Source organism: Melospiza melodia, chromosome 9 (assembly GCF_035770615.1).
Source record: "Melospiza melodia melodia isolate bMelMel2 chromosome 9, bMelMel2.pri, whole genome shotgun sequence".
Lineage (NCBI taxonomy): Eukaryota > Metazoa > Chordata > Aves > Passeriformes > Passerellidae > Melospiza > Melospiza melodia.
Window position 1 is genome coordinate 19,435,207 of NC_086202.1, and position 19,475 is coordinate 19,454,681.

General features: G+C 44.8%; 1 protein-coding gene across 6 annotated transcripts in view; it reads right to left on the reverse strand.

Moving 5' to 3' along the window:
• Nucleotides 1-213: 213 nt before the first annotated feature.
• Nucleotides 214-19,475, reverse strand: part of GBF1 (golgi brefeldin A resistant guanine nucleotide exchange factor 1) — a 97,194-nt gene continuing 77,932 nt past the window's right edge. For 4 of the 6 annotated variants that reach the window (XM_063163644.1, XM_063163643.1, XM_063163642.1 and 1 more), the window contains 23 exons: nt 18,298-18,500; nt 17,764-17,887; nt 17,342-17,467; nt 16,664-16,746; nt 14,195-14,431; nt 13,197-13,290; nt 11,508-11,684; nt 10,973-11,037; nt 10,748-10,871; nt 10,102-10,173; nt 9,148-9,242; nt 8,550-8,703; nt 8,189-8,411; nt 6,773-6,936; nt 6,216-6,462; nt 5,624-5,823; nt 4,543-4,693; nt 4,064-4,194; nt 3,613-3,714; nt 2,925-3,038; nt 2,509-2,686; nt 2,173-2,310; nt 214-1,855 (listed from right to left, as the gene is read on the reverse strand). In XM_063163644.1, the coding sequence (XP_063019714.1) occupies nt 1,569-1,855; nt 2,173-2,310; nt 2,509-2,686; nt 2,925-3,038; nt 3,613-3,714; nt 4,064-4,194; nt 4,543-4,693; nt 5,624-5,823; nt 6,216-6,462; nt 6,773-6,936; nt 8,189-8,411; nt 8,550-8,703; nt 9,148-9,242; nt 10,102-10,173; nt 10,748-10,871; nt 10,973-11,037; nt 11,508-11,684; nt 13,197-13,290; nt 14,195-14,431; nt 16,664-16,746; nt 17,342-17,467; nt 17,764-17,887; nt 18,298-18,500 (3,489 nt within the window). In that variant the 3' untranslated portion in view covers nt 214-1,568. The remainder of the gene's footprint in view (nt 1,856-2,172; nt 2,311-2,508; nt 2,687-2,924; nt 3,039-3,612; nt 3,715-4,063; nt 4,195-4,542; nt 4,694-5,623; nt 5,824-6,215; nt 6,463-6,772; nt 6,937-8,188; nt 8,412-8,549; nt 8,704-9,147; nt 9,243-10,101; nt 10,174-10,747; nt 10,872-10,972; nt 11,038-11,507; nt 11,685-13,196; nt 13,291-14,194; nt 14,432-16,663; nt 16,747-17,341; nt 17,468-17,763; nt 17,888-18,297; nt 18,501-19,475) is intronic. The other 2 variants (XM_063163641.1, XM_063163645.1) reach the window with 1 other exon arrangement.

The window sequence follows — 19,475 nt, forward strand, 5'->3', positions numbered from 1 at the left end:
CTTTGTCCATGATGGGAACCATTCCTGATTAGTCTCTTGATGGCTAACCTCCACTGCAGCCCCCCACCCCAAGCTGACAAGTCCCCCTGTGCTCCCTGCAGACAGAGCACTGGTATATGAAGCCAGGGCACAACACCTTCACAAGCAAAATCCCCTTCTCCCAAGGCTCTGAGCCAAAGTTGGATGACAGAAAAGGAGTCTAACACCAGAACAATCATTTACAGGATGTATTTATTACACTGTAAAAAGTCCATTGGATTTTAGCCATTTACTCTGTATGTACACTGGTTGTATTCCCACACCAACTGCAGGTTCCTCTCCTTACAGGACACACTGGGTTGGAGTCCCATCCATGCCCCTCCCAGTCACCAGGGGGATTTCCAAGATTGAAATTACTGAGAATTTAGCCAACTAGTTGAGGGAGGAGGAGGAGGATGAGCGATGCAGCACTTGGCAGGCAGCCAGCTCTGCTCTGGACATGAGCGGGGAAAGAGCAGGATGTCCTTGCATCCAGATGGAAGCACAAGAATCACTGCCAGGACCTCAGCTGCAGGGGCCTTCGGGGGGTAGAAGGACATGGGATCCCAACAAGAAGATGCAGAAGGTGCGTTCTCTTCAGAGCCTTCAAGAGAAACCACTGCAGACCTGCTGAGCATCGGTCAGCAGGTGCCACAGATCTCCACATCTGTAGGTGAAGGGGATGTTCTCCTTTCTCCTAAGGAAGGGCCTGGTCAGCTAGAGACCAATGTGTAGCGAGTGGCACAAAACACACGATTGCCCCACAAGTGCTGTGTGAGGCACAGCCATTGTGCTCTGCTCTCAGCATTTCCTTCTCATCTACTCAGCTACGCAGAGCCTTCTGGATTTGCCTTCTCCAACCAGAAAGCCTGATTACATTTACAGGAACAGGGATGAAAGCCCCTATCAGACTTGCCTGCTACTTAATCTCTATTTGGCTTGGGGACTGCTGTCATCCATGTTGCAGGAAGGAAAGCATGTACCAGCAGGCAAGAAGTCCTACGCAGCAATCTGAGAGCTGCACTGTAAGCAATCCACATTTCTAATAAAATACTCTACCTGCTGAACCCAGGCGTGCTTAGATCCCAAACAAAGCAGTACAACCAGAAGAGTCAGCAGGAAAGCTAGGGAATGGCTGGGGAATTGCCCAGGGATTGGACTGAGTAATCTTGAGAGGCAGTCCTGTACTGCAGCCCCTCTCTGGTGTGACATCAGTAAGTTTTCCCTCTTTACCAGATGAACTGGTGGCAGCTTGGTCCCAGGCTGCTGGGCACAGGCATTGCCTGGCCCCTGAGATTGCACAGGCAGGAAGGAGACCGGTCAGTGGAACTGGGCACTCCTCCACGGAGACAGGGATTTTTGGGCAGATTTTTAGATGATGCCACAAGAAGGGAGCAGGATGGGACATGCTCCAGAGGACTGTGGAAACAGCCCTTCTGCTCAGGTTAGCATCATCTTTTAAAACAAACATGCCCACTACCAGAGAACATTTGGCCAGCATCCTCCACCCACAGAGCCTCCTCAGCAGACAGTTCTCCAACACCCTCCAACTAATTGACTTCAGAGCTTGTCATAGGGTCAGTGGGCCGTGGAGTAGCTAAGAGGGGAACAGGAGAGGTGGCTTCAATTAGAGCTGGGTTGAGAATGATTGGAAGAGTCATAGGTGGCACCCCAACCTGCAAGGGAGAGGCAAGAGGCTGCAGGATGAGCGGTGGCTGTGCTGTCGTAGGAGGTATGTCTGTAACGGGGCTTGACTTTGCTGAAGCTGATGCTGGGAAGGAAGGAGAGGCAGAGGTGCTGATGGTGGGTGAGGCAGGTGCAGTGGCTCTCTCAGACTCTGGAAGAAGGAACAGACAAAATAGATCCTTACACAGCTCCTGACAAAGTCACCTATTAGCTCTAAACTAAGCAGGGCTAAAAATCAACTCAGGGGCCTTTTCAGACTTGCCCCTTCATACAAGGCCCTGAAGAGCAGGGGTCAATCACAGGCATTCTGCCCACCCCAACAGCCTCAGCAACAACTTATCCATATGGAAGCACAACGTTTCACAACACTACAGGCCTGGTCACCAGAGATCATGCTAAAGCAAGGAAAAGCAGATCTATGCCACCATGCTGGGAAAGTGATTCCAGAAAAAAGAAAACAGGACTCACCACTAACACCCAGTTCACATGGCTTCTCCAAAGGAGCCACATGGGTGGATGGTCTCACATCCCCTACAGGAGAAGAGGGCACTGCAGACACTATTGTTTTCTGATGCTGCTGCTCCACTGGTATGTTGGGGACAGGATCTAGGAAGATGAAACATGCAGTGAGATCACACACCAGTTTACTCACTCCTTTCACCCTCCCTCAATTTGCCCTTGTGCCAAGTTCCCACAGCCTCCTACAACTCATTTCATCAGCATCCAGGCACTCGGGCAGCTGGGTACTGGACAAGGGGCAAGTACTGTCCAAAACCTGTGTTGAGGTTTCCCAGCCTCTGGTACCTTGGATGACTGTCTGTTTGAAGAGCTCATCCCGCAGCCGAGGTAAGAAACAGTCAATGCGCTCCCAGGTGATCTCCCAGAGATCTGAGTATCCTGTCCGTGAGTCGGCACTGTGGAATATTCCAGCCGTATCCATGACGAGCAGCATATTCTTCAGAGATTCTGGAATGGCCTCCAGCTATGATCAGAGACAGGACAAAGAATGGACAGGTAGCAATGAACCAAAGCTCAAAACAGCCAATGGGCTGCCTTGGAAACTGTGGCCAGGCCAAGAAACCATGGAACAAAATGGTTTGGAAAGGAATAAAAAGTTAAAAAAAAAACCCCAAAACCCACACCAAATCAAAACACTTTCCAAGTTCAGAAGGTTAAAATGTGATAAATGGTTGTCCAAAGGACTGCATACAGCACCTTACCAGTAAGTCACTGGAGCCAGCATGCATGTACTTGTCCATAAAATCCAGAATTGTGAGCCACAGGGCAGCAAAGGTGGTCAGTGAGAGCAGTGGGGAGAGATGCTGTAGGAATACCTGGGAAAAAACACAACTACTGTCAACAAGTAGTATAGGGGCTGCTGCTCACCGACAAGCCAGTCTCACAAATCTGGATTCCCCTTGCGGCAGGCTGGGAACATGCACAGGACTGGCCTGAGGATGCCACAGGCCTCCACTCTTCTGAGCTGTGTATGAGAAGGAGTGGATCTTGTCTCCTTTGTGGAAGGCCACTGCAGTCTGCATCACCCTGTCTTCTAGCCCTTCCAGACCTCTGCCTCAGGTCACAACTATCAGCTTGTGATGTGCATCATTTCACCTCAAGAATAGACTGTCTTCAACTAATGTTGAGTGAAATCCTTCTCTCTATCATAAAGTCACAAACCTCTTCCTGACAACTTTTCCAAGGACTAGAATAATGGAGACAGTTCTGGAAAGAAGGCATGTCCCAGCAGCTGAAGCTGGTGGAGAAGCCCAGCACCGAACAGTCAAACTAGCAAGCCTGACACCTGTCTGGATCAGAGATGCTGAGAAGTGAACACAGCAAACAGTTTGGTTTTCTTGAGGAACATGGTTTCCCCTAAGTTTCCCTAGGCAGCAGAGGTGTGCTCACCTTAGAGAGTAGTGTTGAGGCTCTCATCCTAGTTTCTTCCATCCCACCAACATCAGCTGGGCTGATGTTCTCAAGTAGCTTGGTTAGCAGAGGAAACAGCACCTGTTGGATCCAACACATGTATATTTCAGAGCTGAAAAATGATGGATGAGATTTTAACAGACAGCCTTACAGAAAGGCACTGGCTTTAGGGACTGGTGGCTTCTAGACAGAGGACATGGTGGCAACGAGATGTGCATGAGTGGATTCACTTCAATACTCCAAAAGGCCCTGTCAGAAGCCTAAGCAGGGAGGAACTTTTCACAGGACCAGAATAGGAAACATCTTGTCTGTTGCAGTGAACAAGCTTCTCAAGGAGACAGTGCTGAAGTAGGACAACTCTCCTGCACACAGCTTTGCTCTTCATGACAATGTTGCCCTGCTCACATGGCCATGCCAGGCAGGTGGTTACCTTGTTGAAGCAGGACTCCCATTCCAGAGCATCCAGGGCCTGCAGGTCATGTACCAGGAGGGCCCGCTGCAAGTAAGTGAGTGCTTGCATCCGGATCTGGCGTCGGGCATCGCAGCACAGCCAGGCAATACCTGCAAGAGAGGGACTCAGGGCAAAGCCCACAGGGAGAGTGTCACACCCCTACTTCCCCAGTCTAGAGTAAAAAGTCTAGTGAAGATCAAAAACTCTCTGTGGAATAAAAAGGATCATACTTGTTCCAGGCCACAGACTGGCAATCTACTACCAGATGCAGAAACATGCTGGCAGCTAACTCATCATAAAGATGTTTTTCCAAATCTGATCCAAGTTCTTTTTCAATTAAAACAGACCCTAAAAACAACCTATGCCTGCTTTCTGCAGTTAGTTCTTGGCTCCTCAACTTTCCTGCCATTACTTTGGAAGAGTGTCTGCTCACTGTCATCACCAGGGGATGGCTTTACCCTGTAGCAAAGGACACCAGCAGTTGGACCACAGTGTTCGGGAATCCGCTGTGATTTTCCTGGCTGCTGTCTCCAGGTGTCGCTGCTCCTCTGCCCAGGAGCTATAGATGCCAGCAGCTCGCGTGTGCAGCGTGTGCATGAGGTCCAGGAGCTGCAAGTACACGGCACAGTAAGAAACACACAGGACTTTAAATCTTGAAGCAGCTCTGATCTCTGCTGTTCTCCAAACAAGGCTAAAAGGCTCAAGCTACTAGAGCATGCTTTATGTATATACACAGCCACACACAGTTATAGAGATGGTGTCAGGCCCTGCTGTCTGTGCCCTCCCTAAGTGGTCAAGTGCCAGGTATCTTTAACAAGATTGATGTCGGTTCAGCAGTCACGTCAATCCCATCTCTGAGGAACACCATTCAGTCCTGTCTAAAGGAAGAATGAGCTCTTTCCTGGCACAGAGCATTGACTCTCCCAGGCAGAGGGACAAACCCATTGATTCACCTGTGCAGTCCAGAACAACTCTGCAACTTTCTTCCTCAAAAAAAGGTATGTGAAGCACATGCAAAGTTCCCTTGCCTGTATGGGCATATGACAGTACTTTAGTCAGTTTACTACTGAACTGAGACCCAACATCCTGGCAGTCAGCAGGCCTATGCCTTCACACCTTTGAAGTACCAGCTGGGGAGAAATTACTCCCTTAGCCCAGTCCTCTGTGCTTGAAATTCCAGAGCCTCAGCCCCTTTCCTCAAGCTCAGATGGCTTGTCAGACTCCTTGCTAATCCTACAGGAACCTCATGTCTCCAAATGACCTTAATCCATCTTACCTACTACAGTGACTCACAGCTTCAGACCTCTTCCTTGCTTTTCAGAGGACCTCTCTCTCCATTGCTAGTCTGCTTTTGCCAGTACAAATTGCAACCTTCCTCTTTCACTGCACAATCACATATTGCCCCCACAGACACCCTCTGCCATCCAGTGCCTACTTATCCAGGATGCAGCCCTCCCTTTCCCCACAAAGAATTCCAGTGATTACCTAGCCAGGCCCTAAGAATGGGAAAGGAGAGGAGGAAATCCTTGCTATACTTACGTCCTGACTAACCTGTAAAGACACAGTGTGGTAGCTGGCAGGGATGCTCTCGTCCTCGTCCTCATCACTGTGTGTGTGTGCCTGGTGCTGGCTCAGGACCCGGGATCGCCGTGTGGAGCTGTCTTTGGGCTTTTTTTTTAACCGACTGGATTTACTGTCATACCTGTGGCTCTTCCCCCTCTTCTCCTGGGACTTGTAGCCTAGAACATAAAAGGCAACAACATTGCATATACAACAGTCCACTACAAAATGTTCTGCTTTTCAACACACAGGGCAGCCACCTTTTGATATCCCCAGCAAAGAGTCCTGTCCTTTGAAATGACCACTACCTGCTTGAAGGGGAGCTAGTGCCCCATAGGAACAACTTCCTGCAAGAGCTGATACTGCTGTCTCCACATCAACTCCAGACCTCCCCGCCATCCCAGGGAGGGGGATAAGAATAAGGTCCCTGTTGCTTGCAGACAGGACACTTTTCTCCTGGTAGACCATTTTCTTTGGGTTGGGGGCTCATTTCATGACAGTATACTTCACACTGCTTGCCAACTGGCCACCCCAAGCTGAATCCTGGTTGACAAGTGCAGGGCCATCTTACCCCCATTCAAGCTGGCCTCCACGAAGATACGTATTGTTTTGACACAGAGTTCAAAGTTCTCAGGTGTAACATGGGCAGCATCTCGCACGATGAAGGACAGGGACTCCACACATTTCATGAGAGACTTTGTGTCATGTGGGCCCAAATCCAGCCCCACCGTCAGGCTGTACTGGTTGACGAGAGGTGATGGACCCAGCCTGCTGAGCCCAGCAGTGGATCTGGAGTTGTCGATGTCATCTTTCCCCACCTGCAGGTCACAGCGAGCAGGTAAGCAGGAGAGTGTAGCATAACGAGAAGCATCTCATGCTTACACTGAAAAGGCCTTTCTTCAGAAGCCCACAGGTAATGTTTCTGTACGGTCCATTTCCCTTTCTTCCTCATTTGCCTCAAAGCTTTCTCTTTTCCATCTGTGTCTCTCCCTATCCTGCCTTTACATTATCAGCTCATCTTAACTCTCTTTTCTACAGTCTTATTCTTTCTCTCAATACCACACCCTCTGCTCACAACCATGGTAGGAGTAGTCCCCTTTGGTCACCAGAAGCCCACTGGCTACTCACCACTAGCCAGCCACTGTTCATGACGTCCACATCCGTGACGGAGCGATGCATCTTGCCTGGCTTCCCGTGGTCTGTGTACACCTCAGAGTCAGAGGTGTAGCCACGGTCCAGGCTCGTGTCACTTGGGTGATAGGAGGAAGACACCTCACTGTCTGATTGAGCACCTTTAAGACAAAAGACATGGGGTTTAGATCAAAGCCAAATCGAGAACTTGCAAGGGTAGCTGTGGATAAGGGAGTAACAATCCAGATCAGCATCGACCAGGAATCACAAGTGGTTATTAGTATGTTCTACACCTGTCAGATCTACCTGCCCTGACATTTAGGATAACCTTAAATTTCACATGTCTCAAGAGAGAAGTCCTTGCAAGGGACAAATTTAAGTTACCGATATGTTATTAAAAGTAAAAACTTGTCCTCTCCATTGTTCAACACCATCTAGAAACTCATCAGCAGATAGACAGACTTTCTGTGAACAGAGGGCACCAAACATTTTCAGGAGGTAGAGAACTAATGTTTTGACTTGTAAGGTGCCAAGTCAAGCAGTTTGCTCTATCAGCAAAGACAGAAACAGTTAAAAAAAAAAAAAGAAAAAAGAAAAAATAAAGGAGAGAGAAGAGGAGACAGGTCTGTATTAATCCAGGGAGCAAAGTCCATAAGTATTTTTAAAATCATGCTTCTCCCATCTGTCTAGCACAAAGCATCAGGACCTATTAAAGAAGTTCTAGAAAACCAAAGAGGAAAAAAAAAACCTTCTAGAAAATTCCTTTATTGCTCTTTGCTTTAGAAGTCTGAAGACATCACCTTCAAATATCCTGACAGCTGGCTAAAGCAAAACTGAACAATTTGCTAAAAGGACCTCCTTTCTAACACAGTCAAGAGAACTGAGAAATACTGCATTGGTCTTGTGGGAATGGTTCTGGGGACTATTAATGCAAATGGATCTGGAAATATAATTTTAAAGAACAACTCATTTTATGAGAACCTTAAAAATGGACAGAAAAGAGTCAGTCCCACAAAAGAAGCAAATATGACAGGAACAGCAGCTGGGTTTACATTACATGCCCAGATAAGAGATTATGGTACCCAAGGCACCAAACCACAATCAGCAGAAAATGCTCCTTGGGTAGAGCAAAGACCTCCTACAGCTGCCAGAACTGATATCAGTTTTCCTCCCACCACCCCCCAGGGACTAGCACCTGGATTGCTGCTCACTGAGTAGGAAGAGATGGCAGAATAGGGACAGGAACAGACCATGAGGAGTGAACAGCAGGTGCTGGTCTTTAATCTTGCTAATGTAGTTTAATATCAGCTTTGTTTTCTTGCAGTCCCCTTTGCTAATTGAAAAGCTTGAGGAAGCAGCTGCTTATCTGGCAGGCGGGCATCAGATTTCCTAGCAAAAGCTGGCCTGTCTTACCTGTGTCGTTATCTGCCCTTGCTGTAACCTGCAGGGCTGCGGGTGGCTTCACCCCAGACCCGATGCACTCCAGGAGGGTGAAGAGCGTGTACCAGTCATCCCCAGAGTGAATGTTGGCAGCATTGGTCTTCAGGAGCTCATGGAGGCCGTAGGCAACCTCATGGCTAACTCTGGACAGCACATTTGGCTTCATCATTAGTAAGATACGTAATGAGAGGAGAACCTGGCCACAGAAGGAGACAAGAATAACAGACCCTATTACTTACACTCCATTCTCTAACAATGTACTCCTTCAACTGGTTTCCTGTGTCACAGGGTATAGCCACAAAACCCCAGTAACTGCCTTTGACAAATCCCTTACCTGTGCACTGATCTCATCTCGACGCAGCAGTCGAATGGCCAGCCTCAGCAGCCCCACCACTGCCCTCTCCACCAAGAAGCAGAACTCCATTGCATGGATACAGAGGTGATAAAGGTGGTCTCGGACAGTTTGCCAGACACAGGTCACACGGTCCCTAGCCACAACAAGGAGGAGGGAAAGGGTAGAACGAAAGGACATGAGACAAGCAGGACCCAGCAACCTCTCCCACAACTCCATACAATCCACCATTTCTTAAATTCAGTAAAAATTCCAGGTGGGAGGTACAAGAACAGACACACTGAAACAACAAAATGATCAAACTTCTTACTCATGACTTGCAAAGCAATCAGCTGGGAGAATTCTCCCTATGGAGTTTAGTTTACATTCTCCAAACTTCAGGATATCAAGCACTAATTCATGAGCTAATAGCCTTTCTGTTTGCACATGCTACAGAGGAATTGTTAAGCCCTGAAATTACAGCCACATGCTGCTTCAGCTGGTGAATCACAGACATAAGGAATTCATTCCCTGGACCCAGGCAGCAGCTGCAGTAAAGCAGGGACATTACAGTGAATGTGCATTTATTTCAAGGTCATACCTATTCTCTAGAACAATCCGCAGAAGCATCTCCAAGCAGAAGGCTGCATCTTCTTCATCATATGTCTCCTCATCCGGTGTCACAGAGATTAGAGCCTGGAATAGCCATGGTATTTTTATGAATCACAAGCTCCCAAAAATGGAGAACCAACAGAATGCTTTGATTCTGGCCAAAACTGTACTCCACTGCCTAGTGAAGTCATGCATAGTCAAGGGCAGTGGATAAAGGTGAAGTTAAATCTATGGGAAAAATATTTTTTTTTATTATGCAAAATGTAATATGAACTTAAAAGATGTTAAACTCTGACCAAGTGTCTCAGATTAAGAGGAACTGATATCCAGCAGTTTCTTGCTAATAAATATGTGAAGTACAGAAAAAGCAGGCATACCTAAGAATGGCTACAAATACTGGAGTTATGCTCTCAAGCCATCGGCCTGTATACGAAGGGAGAATTCCTGACAATCGGAGTAGCAGCACAATGTTCCCCCAGAACTGAGATGACACTCCCCCAGGGAGATGAGCTTCTCTAGCCCAAAGGCTAATGTGTCCAGCCTTATTTTATCTCCCACAGCAGGCAGGTACCATACTACTTAGGGACACACTGTCAAATATTTCTCTAGAGCTCTTGCCTTTTCAAATTCTCTCATCTGGTACACAGCACACCTGAAAATCTTTAAGCTTTGGCACAGAACTACAAATACTCACTAAGAGTTCTCAAGGCTCTTAAAATGCATTCCACAATTTAATGTTTTCTTCTACTGCCAGAGCAATTTGTGTCTGCCAGCACAGAAGTTACTTTTAACAGGTGAACTAAAAGCTAGTTTCACATCCCAAATAGTTCCAAGACCTCCTCTGAGGACAGAGGAGTTAAGTGAGTCCACAGCACATATCCACTATCATGCATAGCACATTTGTTCCACTTCCACCCAGTCCCTTGCCCAATGTCTCTCTCACCTTCATGAGCTCCTGGAGGGATTCAAGTTGGAGAAATTTGCTTTCTGTGATCAACTTCTCAGGATCACATTGCTGCAAAATACAGAAAAGACAACTGTGTGTCTGGGGGTTGTGGAAGGCATACAAAAAGATCTTCCAGAAACACATAATGTTCACAGGAAAGACACAGGTTGTTATTATCTGGAGGAAAACTCCTTCCAACTAGTTTGCTCTTTAACATCAGTTGCTTTTAACAGACCTCATCTTTGCTAGACAGATTTTATCAGATGACTCCTCTGGCCACACAGTGGTCAAACCCCAGGTTCAGATTTTGTTGGCACCATATACCTTTACACTGTCTTGGAAAAGATTAGTTGTTTGAGAATTCATTAACTTCTCTTCAAATATAGGACTGTGATGCCCAGGGCAGATCCCAGCCTAAGGAATCATTCCTGTTCTGATGTGTTAGTACCTTTGTGCACAGCAGCACAAAAGACCATTTAGCTGTCAATCCAGATATGCTCCTTTGTAGATTCTTTCAGTTCTTAAGTCTCTTGTTACCTGCAATACTGCCAAGCAGCATGCATATTTATACTTCTGTTACCTGTTACCCACATAGTACTGTCACCAAGAAAAAGACCAGATTCTTCTACAGTCTATAGGTTACCTTTATGCATTCCAAAGCTGCTCGCTTTGCCTCCTGTGTTTCCGTAGATGGCCCTCTCATACCAGATTGCTCTGTCCCACTGAGGGTGAGCCAACTAACAAAACTCAGTACTGTTGATTCACCACTGCAATTCAGAAGACACTAGCATCAGTAAGTAAACAAGAAATCATGTTATTTTCCAACCTTGGTACAAGAAAGACTGCCTGGGACATCTATGCCACTCACCGGTTGGATGGTGTCTCCTCACGCTGAAGATAGATTTTGCCATTAGGATCCACAAAGTCCTCAACCTAGAACATAGACCAGGACATGCATATGACCTCCCCAACCCCATTATATTTCTCTTAGTGATGAAACACAATACCAAACAGCCCATACATGTGCAGTCAAACCCAGCTCTTCACCCCACTACCCTGTCAGTAAAGTGCTGCTCTCATCTGGTAACACCAATGCAGGGCTCTAGCACTTCATGCCCATAAGCATGTTCCCCTTCTGCACAACACTCAAAATCTGTTCAAGTAAAATAAATGCTGACATTCCTGAAATCTAACAAGAAATAAAATGAGAAAAAAAGAAACAAACTTCAAAAGAAGCTGCACACAACTTGAACACCATACCCTTCACAGGCTGCCAAGTTCTGTACATTACCAAAGCCAGGCCTTCGCAAGAGAGCTCTCCTACTTTTGGAACTGGCTCTATGAAAAGCCAGCTTCCCACTCTCCTAGTTCTTCAGTTATCCAGCCAGCCAGCTAATTATTACCTCCACCATGGCCTTGGGCAGCAGCTCTGCTCGGAAAAGCTGCAGCATGGCCTCCATGATGTTTTTCCAGCCCTCTCGCAGAATGTCACCATGGCGATGGGCCAAGTGAAACACTGTCTTTGCTGCAATATGGGCCTTGGGATTACTTCCAAAAACAGTGGGCAGGTTCTCAATAGACTGCAGGAAAGAAGAGGCGGTGGCAATCAGTCAGAAAGAGATGTTTTCTTTTCAACAGAAATTAGGGCAGATGCTTCAGAACTGGTTATGGGAAAGATAACAATTCAACAATTCTCTGTATGATGCTTGGATAACTCCTCAGCTCACATTCACTTTGCATATAAACAAGGACAAGGTAGCTCACCAGATACAAGTTAAATCACTGAACAACCTAGTTATAAACTCCTCAAGAATGACAACTCAGAACATTTTGAAAGCGCTTGCTGAAAACCCACTAATTTATCCTGCTATAGGAACTCAGCTCAAGATCAAAGCCTTCTACTAAAAGTACCACATCTCCTTTGGAAGCAGCAATTACTCTGCTGTGCTGTTAGAGAAGAAAATTGTGGTCAAAACCATTACTGACTTGCAAAATTACTCCTACCACTACCTAACAGCAAGATTCAAAGTAATTAAATCCTAATGGGGAGTCTCTGCCAATGATTGCTGCATCTCAAATCCTCACAACTTGTTCAATGCACTCACAGCTTTTCACAGTACAAAAAGCCTGCTAAGTCATTGAAACCAACCATACACTGCCAAAGCAAGGAACAAACCAGCTACCATGTCAGCTAATATCAAACAGTGTAACATGCTTGGGATTTCTTTGTCTTTCAAAAAATTCACCTGTCTTGGCCTTTTTACTCCAATGTTTTCAATCTTGAATTATCTTGTTTCCCTTTCCTATACATGTGGCAATTCTATTCTGCTCACTGAGGGTCTTGCACTGGTTCTGAGAGCAATACTCTAAGATCCTTTGGGAGTTCTGACCCTTTACAGGAATTGCTGTCAACTACTCCTTAGCAGACAGCATGGTCTGCCCCACACTGTCTGTTAAACACTCTGGGGAAAAACAGGTGGATACTGTAACACACAAATAAATTAGAGCAATAAAGCTTACACTAACCACAGCACCTTGAATTTATTCTCATGGTACACCCCAAAGGAAGAGTCTTCAGGGCTTGCCAAATGTGGGGCTAACAGCTAATCTGATTACCACAGTCCACACCCCAACAATTCAAAGCATTTGTTTTCTAACCCCTTTATGGTTATGCTGTGCATCTACATAGCTCCTACACTTTGGAAGTACATCTCACAAAACAGTCCCCCCAGGGCACTGCATAAACTCTGTCATTGAATAGTCAATATCTGAAATGTATGAACTTGCATGGGATCACAGGGAGACCTAAGTCTCTTCAGGTCAAATAGGTGAATACATAATTCTACATCAAGGCATTCTGCTCTGCACAAACTGATACTTGTGAGTAAAAGAAAATTTGCATATTTGAACCTGGCCTATGGAAGTCCCACTTCACTACACATCTCCCATTACTTCCTCCAGAAAACTCTGGGCAGGGGCTGACAGATACCTACAGATACAATAACTAAAAAAAGCAAATATTGCTGGTTAACAGAGGAAGAGAGCTCCAGTGTAGTAGAAGTCATGCTTTTTTCTCCTCTTTGCAAACTTACCTCACTGCTGAGAGCTGTAAACTTGCAGAGAGAAATTATGAGATTGTCAAACACATCACTAAGGCCATAATGAGCAGAAATCATTGCACATTTCCTGGGGAAAAAAGAAAACAATAAATAATGTACTAAGTCAGCAAAGACAAGTCTGTCTACAAGACAGCAAATCTGAGACCCTCTCTGTTGACATTTTAGACCTTCCTCTCCACCCATTCATAATGAATGCTTATGTATAGAAATCTACTATTATTGCTTAAATAAGCTCAATCCTTATCCATACATACTGATACTTGTCTATGCTGATGCAAGAATCAATTTAAAGTGAGTCTAAACAGACAGCCCACTTGCACCTGAGCATTATACCCAACCTCCTGTCCTAATATAAGAGAGTTGCTGAGATTGGTGGTAGTGTTGAAGTCCAGTTTTCAAGATGTCATGGCTACAGCAGTGTATTGACAAAGCATTACAATTAAGCTTAAAGCATCAATTGGTCTGATCTAAGCATGACCAAAGATCATTCCAATAGAGTTGCTCACAGATGACAAGTTTTTGAGTACTGGTCATCTTGGAAGGAAAAAAGAATTCCCACATCCCATTCAGCCACAGCTATGGGATCATACAGTAGAAAGGTTTTGTTCCTACATGGAGATTTTGTCAGCATCACTGTGCCAGTTGAGTGATTTCTCACTTCTAAACAGCCTAGCTGTGTCAGTAGGTCCCTTAAATGTAACCAGGTTAGAGTTTAAAAAGATGTACCCTGGGCACTTTAATTTATTACAACACAGCAGTCAAGCTAAACAGTGACTGGCAAGCCAGAGAGGCCAAGATGTGATGAACTGACACAAATGACAGAACACTGGAGGATCACAGGTCATAAAAAGTGTTTTTCAATTGCTAGGAAAAGCAACATTTGATTTTCACTGTGATGTCTCTCCAGCAGATAAACAGGAGCCAATGGTCCCACTTTTACTCTTCTGGGTCTTTATGAAGGTAAGAGTCACCTGAAACCAGAGATAGCCTTCTGGATTATTGTTTCCTCTAAGCTCTTGTCAAAAACATAAGAAAGTGCTGCAATGGTGGGCCCCCATGTCATGGTGAACAGGTCATGGTCATAGCTTCCAGGAGGCACGTGGAGAAATATTCCCTCATCAGTGGCACCACGATGCAGCAGGACATTCCAGATATAGTTTTCCTTCACCAGACCCGTCTGCTCTTCTGGCATCACTATCTCATCATTTCTACAAGGGAGGAAAGCAGAAAGATTGAATTTTTCATTCTGAGCCAAACCTAACATTTACACAGTGTCTTTCATTACCTAGTCCCAGGGCTAAGCAATACCTGTTCTGGAATGATTTTGCCAGCTCCTGAAATATTCTGTTTTCCTAGGCCTCTGTGCTTCTCCTGCCCTTCCTAGATATCCTGAATATAAAGTCTAATGGTTCTCAGAATCACACAGCAGCAATGTGAAGGTCAGTATTGAAGAAGCAGGAATCTACTGCTACAAGTGCAAAACACACCATAAACTGCCATTAAATGATGGGAAATTCTGGACAGCACACTGGCAAAGCTTCAACCTCCATCCAACTCTCACTCTGTTAGAGTGTGTTCTTTGTATCATTATTCCCAGTTAAAATGAAATAGTTACATTGCTGCAGTCACCAGTAGGCAAGAGTATCTTTGCATAAGAATAATGGAAATATTCATATTATGCCAAAATCAAATATTAGAAAGGAAAGTAGTATAAAATTAAAAATTAAACAAGAAACCAAAAGTATGATGGGGGATTTATAACCAGGATACCACAGCTCCTTACTCTAACTAGAATGAAGCTATACAGTAATAAAACAATTATGATTAATGCCAAATACTGCTTGCAATCCTAGACTAAAAAACCTAAAGCCTAAATACATACTCTCTAGACTTGGTTATCAATGCACAAGAGAAAATCCTCTGCAAATGACCAACTAAGTGAACAAGAGTCTCAAAGCCACTAAGAATAGCAGATTACAGCCAATCTGAAGAGTTTTTTCTGCAACAACCAAAAAATAACATACTTCAATTGCCAAAGAGGCAATTTTCATGTGCTAACAACAACTATAAAACTGCTCCTGATTTATGCATAAGAAATAAGCTCTTCTCAGCTTCAGGTGCTGGCATATTTTGACAAGAGCTGTTATTACTGGGATAATATAGGGAAGAAGTTTGCAGTAAACAGTGCATTATTTCTAAAATTTCATATATGATTGAAATAACCAGAAACAAGTGAATGAGTTTACTTGGAAAATTTCAGGAAATGAAAATGTGGTCAAAAGTGAAATGGTAAGAGATCACACACTACTTCATAGAGATGGCAGTGTTATTTTTTCCCCTAATAATACAAATATATATTCCTCAGTCTCAACTATGACACTGAGGCAATCTGAGATGGAGCAATACTGAAATGATACATCAATTATTCCAATCATAGAACATACTGGAAAAGCTGAAATATCTGGTGAAGGGGGGATAAAGGGAAACAGACTGGGATAGAGGCACTGGGTAACAAACGTATGTGTATATGCTCAGTTTACTATTCAAAACATTAAGAACATCCTCAGGGGAGAGAGGCCAATCAAAATTAGAGCTCTGTTTGAAAGATAGAGCTATGTCTTGAAGAATTTCCAGATATTCAGCAGAGGCATCACCCCACCTTCCTGGAGAAGGCTCAAAGGGAAGGGTCAGCGCAGGCACACTGCCCTGCTCCCAGCACCAGCTACTGCCTGCCCCTGCAGATAGAAATCAGCTGAGACTCAATCACATCCCGTCTCCTCAAAGATGTAATCCTCTTAGCTTCAAATTGGCTGGGCCTGGATTTATCAATTTACTATTTTTTGAGCTATTATTAAAGCTTCCCAGCCACAGCCAGCTTGTGCACTAAAGGGCCTCAGCCACCAGGAACTCTCCTCAAATACTGCTCTGTGTGCCAAGAGCTTCAGGGGTAGCAGAAGAGGGAGGTGCAGAGAGCAGCCTCATATGAAGAGCTCAAAAGCAGAATATGTTAAACAGAGACATGGACACATTGTGTCAGGGCACAAGTGCTGCCCTGGGGATGAGATTATCTCTTGAATAGCATAAAAAAGTTCTAAAAACCTCTAAAGGCCTGATCTAGAGAACAGAGCTTTCTTATATACAGCATTTCACATGCGCTGGTCTTGCTCAGCCATTATTTCCCATATTCACAGAAGTAACATATTTTTAAAATTTATTTTAAGATCTGGATTAAACTACCATGGCAAAAATCCAAGGTACAAATCCATGTGTAATTGCTGTGACAAGCTTGTTTACCACAACCCCACAAAGAGCTGGAATTTGGTCTGAGCCAAACGGGCACATGAGTGGTGAGTCTCTCTCCATACTCTCCAGGTGTCTCACTGACCCAACAACTCTGCTTTGCTCTCTGAATACATGGAGATGGGCAGGTTGAGTCTTACTTGATGGCATGATACATGTCTTCCAGGATGTCCTGTTCAAAGTCTTTGCCTCCATTCACACCTTTCAGGTTCTTCCGAAACTCCTGGAAAAAGTTACACCAGTATTAATTCCTGGTATCTCCAACTTTAACTAGGAGATTTGGCTAGGATTAGTACTCCACTTCTTTTTCACAGGGCCAGGAAATTTTCCTGCATTCTTCAATATACAGACTCAAAATTCAAAGGTCAATTGCTATTCTTAGTGGGAGTAGTGTGCAGCATCTCCTGTCTATGCTCACAAGGAAAGAGCAGAGACACAACATGTGCTCAGCTGAGGCAGGACATCAGAATGGCAGGCCTGTACCACTGCACTGGCACTCACATGACTTGAGCTCTGTAGAAGCCCACAGCAGTAGAACAATATTCTCTATGTTACTATGTCTGAGGATACAGATTGCTCCCAGAAACACAAGCCTCTTGAAGAATTTGTTAAGTTTTCTGGGAAGCTCCTATTTCTTCAGGCTCTCTCTTGCCTACAGCTGCTCTCTCATATTGTACTCAGCTGTGGCGCTGCACTCCAGCTTACTGTGTACATGAATGAAGGAGGCCCAAGAAAAGAGACAATGCCACTGAGATAAAAAGAGGTACTACACTGTTTTCAAACCAGAGAAGACAGATGCCTGCACTGGCAACACCCACCTCCAGAGTCATTGGGACATTCTGCTTGCGGACGTTGTGGTTGTGCTGATCAGTGTTCAGCATAATAACTGCATAGGCCAGGGCAAAGCAGGCATCACTATTGGCAAACGGAGACCCATTTGATTTCTGAAAGGCAAATATATGCACAAATGAATCCTACAGCAACAGTGACAGCAGTGACTAAAACAGCCATTTTCCTAACCACAGTACTGAATCATCTCTGGGACAAACAAAAATCCCAGGTTCTGGCTCCAGCTTCTAAAAAGCAGCCCAGGAATCTATTTACCCCTGCCAGCTCCTACAAAACAACAGCTGCTGCTTGCAGAGCAGTTATATAGGCCATTTGATATGACATGTCCACCATGGCAAGCAAATGGACAAGAAAGCTCAAAACTGTGTTCTTTCTGCCACCAAGTACACACCCTCCAATGCTCTGTGAAGGCTTCTAACAGTCTCTGAATTACAGGTGCCTCTCCTGGTAATCTAAAGGCCTCTAGATAAAGTCGTAAAGCTTCATCCAGCCTTAAACCTTGGAAGCTGAAAGTCCTGCAAAAACAATGAAATGCAATGAGAAGCTGAAACAGGATAGGAAAGGTAAGATAAACTTAATAACTACAATCTTGTTTGCTTAGACAGTAGAGAGGAGGGTGAGAAGAAAAGAAATGTACCACGAACAGCCAAAAACAATAAAGGAGAGTCAACAATCTTACAAGTGATTATGCAATTGTCTCTCCAGTCTTCACGGAAACTGGCCCAGCTGAAAGGCACTTGAATATCATACATATTTAGGGTGTTAACATATGCAAGAGACACACAGAATTAAGGCATGGCAGTACAAAGAGAAGCAAGTGATAGAAATCCAATGCCTCCAGGAACTACCATTCTACTGCTTTTTTTATTATTAAACTCTTAACTCTCACTGTTTCCTGACTGAAGCGATTCAGAAGCACACTCACCCCACAAAGCTTTCCAGCAAGTCTATGTTCTTACGGTCACTCACAAATTCCCCAATCATCTTTTTGTCCAGGCGAGGATTTTCCCGTAACCACCTGGCCACTTCATTGTTGTCAATGGGAGTGGCAAGAAGGTTTTTCTCCTGCAGAAACTGTATCCCTTTCTTTGGTTTTTGGTTGAACTGCTCTGTGCCGGTTATCAGGAGCTGCAGGAAACATTCTGATAATTACAGCTTGAAGTGCATTTCTTATTTTAGATCGTTCTTGGCATTTGAACCAAAAACAAAACAGAGGAAAAATCAGCCTTAGCATGATCAAGTTTACTGTACTGTGTAATCCAGGAAAAAGGCTAATGAAGGACAGAAAACCTGCATTCATCACAAAGTTTTACCATCAAATATTACTGGACAGAGTAAGCATGAGCTGCCATCGTCGAAAACCTTTAACGTCTAACTGAACAATAAGCTCTGCTGCTTCAAATGGCTCACCTGCTCTCATTTGTAAACACAGCAGATAAATCCCAGACATGTGGCAAGATCAGCCCTACCCGGTTACAACAGCAGCACTGCTCTATTGTCCTCTCCTGTCCCTTTGGCTCCAGGTTCTCATAACTACCTCACCATTAGGAGTCAGGCAGCAAGAATCCTCAGCACTTATTCAACATGTGCCAGAGATGGTCCCAGGAACATCTGGTATTCCAGCCTGACAAGGTTATTTGTAGGCTGGGAAGAGCAGATACATTATTTGGTTCTGAAAGAAAGTCACCTCATCTGCCCTCCTAGGAAACTAGACTGTACCATAGTCACAATGTAATAAAACAACTAAGAAAGGGTTAACTGAATGTTCTTGGTGCTGTTCAGAAAAACCAAAAGCACAAACAATGGTATGAACTTTACTAAGGAACCAGAATAAATGTCAGTTCCCTGTTAGCTCCTATCATGATCAGACTGCTAGCAATGACCTAGTGAACTAAATTCGTGACCACCATGATTACTACCTCCCCTGGGTTTCTCAGTACCTCAGAAGCCACTAACCCTCTGGTCTCTGCTTCCCCTGCCTGTGTGAGCATCCTCAAAACTGCAATGAAACATGCACCCTGAAATAGCATGGAGTGCACAAAGACCCAGTGAGGCCATAATGAAAGAATAACCATGCACTGCCCTGGTCTCACAGGCCTGAAG